Source organism: Chrysochloris asiatica, unplaced genomic scaffold (assembly GCF_000296735.1).
Source record: "Chrysochloris asiatica unplaced genomic scaffold, ChrAsi1.0 scaffold00020, whole genome shotgun sequence".
Classification (NCBI taxonomy): domain Eukaryota; kingdom Metazoa; phylum Chordata; class Mammalia; order Afrosoricida; family Chrysochloridae; genus Chrysochloris; species Chrysochloris asiatica.
Window position 1 is genome coordinate 8584038 of NW_006408538.1, and position 1999 is coordinate 8586036.

The window sequence follows — 1999 nt, forward strand, 5'->3', positions numbered from 1 at the left end:
TGCATGCATGAATGTTGCCTCATCAACTAGATGACAAGATATTGAGGCAACTCATCAGAGGCAATTTTGTACTAATGAGAAACTGCAATTAAACTGCTATCAATATAATGAAGTAGAATAGGGAATGCATATTAAAAATACTGTGAGTGGGAACTCGGTGTCTGGAAATGAGTAAAACTGAAGTTTAGCTCTTCTCCAGAACTTATGGTAGCCCCCAAATCAAAAGAACACTTTGTCCAAGAGAGAGAAGCAATGGGCAATGGACTACATTGGGACAATAATTATGAAGTTAATGATGAACTGAATTGAGACTAAGCATAGAGACTGGAGTTAGAAAATGACCTCAATGCCTTTTATTAAAAAGAATGCTATTAAGATCACTGCAGCTTTATTGCCAGTAATTCATAGTTCAATGGTACAATTCACACAGTTATATTTTACTCAGTGTCAATAGGTTTTCAAACTGGCCTTTTCCTTTTAATTGCAATTGCAAGCTGGTACAAATGGCTTTTTAGTCATGCAGAACACCTTACACTTCTCTTATCATAACTCACTCTGGAATAGTTAGGTATCACCCAGTGTTCCAATTGGGTGATAAACTCTTCCTCCATATGTGTATTCTGATGGGACCTTTTGAACCTAACAACACTCAAAATACAGAACTGCTGAACACACCAGAACACTAAAAGGCAATTTGTGACATCCAAACTCATTGTAGCCTTTATAATGTTAATGAAACACTTTCTTAATAACCAAGGCTGACCTTCAAAATCCAGCAAGTAGCTTGACTACTCAAGCTTGGTTAGTTTCTGATGGATGCTACCTTAATCAGTCAATTGAATACAGCTATCTTATATACTTGTAAATTGCTGCCACGCTAGGTCAGGCAGAGACAGCACAGATAAGACATTTACAGAGACTTTTTTGTTTACCATGAAGACCATGTCAAGATCTCATGTCTTTGTTTTCATTAAAAGTAAAAACAGTGGGTATATTTGGACTATCTCAGGAAAGAGGACTTAACTAAACTGCCTGTGTTCATTTGGTAATGCATATAAGATATTCTCTGTGACAGGAAAGGCTGAATGAAACCAGAAGTTTTCATTCATTCAACCAACGTCTATTGCTTTCCTACTATGTACTTGCCATAAAGGCATGAAATGTCATGCTTCCAAATGTAAGTTGTTTTCATTGGTTCAGCCTTCAACACTTCATATTAATTGTGGGTTAAACTCCAAACCTTAGTGAACCTAAAGAATTAATCAAGTGTGAAAATAAAGCAGTGTAGTTAGCCAGGGCTTTGTAATATAGCACTAGAGAAGAATAGCAGTTTCAGTAAAATTGTCTTCCTCTAAATTCACTCATGACTTGCACAGGATGGATTTTTTTCTTTGCTGAGCCTCGTCTGACAGCTGCACAGCTTTCCTCTGGTTTCTCCCTTTTAATCAAGGGTTTTTTTGCAGGAGCCTTCATTCTCCACATCACAACCGGGTGCCGGGGCCCAGCAGGACTCTGGATCCGAATGATCTTCGTTGAGGCAATGTAAGACATTTTCACTGTTTGCACAACGGCATTCATTAAATTTTTGGCTGCTTGAATCAGGGAGGTGACACTGTCCAACTGTAAAAAGAAAAAAACCCCACAAAATTATTATGCAAAAGTGTTAGAAATCTGGATTTCATTTTGCTTTACTTCTCTAAGGATTAATCACCACTTTATAATATTATCCATGCTTATATACATTAATCTATCCATTTGTTATTGTGAAAATATACATACACTAGTAGTTGAGTTGGTGTATATTTTATTATATACTTATATGTATAAATTGCTCAAATTGATTATATTCTTCACGTTGGGCAACTGCTCTCATTCTGCTTCTCAAATTATTCCCACTGTTATTAATGTAAACTCACTAAACAAAATGCTCACTTTCATCCTTACAAAACACTAATCATTTTTGGTTACTTTGTATTTGCTTAAAGAACCCTGGTGGTAT

At 36.2% G+C, this 1999-nt stretch overlaps 1 protein-coding gene across 1 annotated transcript in view; it reads right to left on the reverse strand.

Moving 5' to 3' along the window:
• Nucleotides 1-1031: 1031 nt before the first annotated feature.
• The window catches only part of CTNNA3 (catenin (cadherin-associated protein), alpha 3), a 2468838-nt gene continuing 2467870 nt past the window's right edge, over nucleotides 1032-1999 (reverse strand). The window contains exon 17 of the mRNA XM_006835815.1: nucleotides 1032-1620. Coding sequence (XP_006835878.1) covers nucleotides 1333-1620 — 288 coding nt within the window. The 3' untranslated portion in view covers nucleotides 1032-1332. The remainder of the gene's footprint in view (nucleotides 1621-1999) is intronic.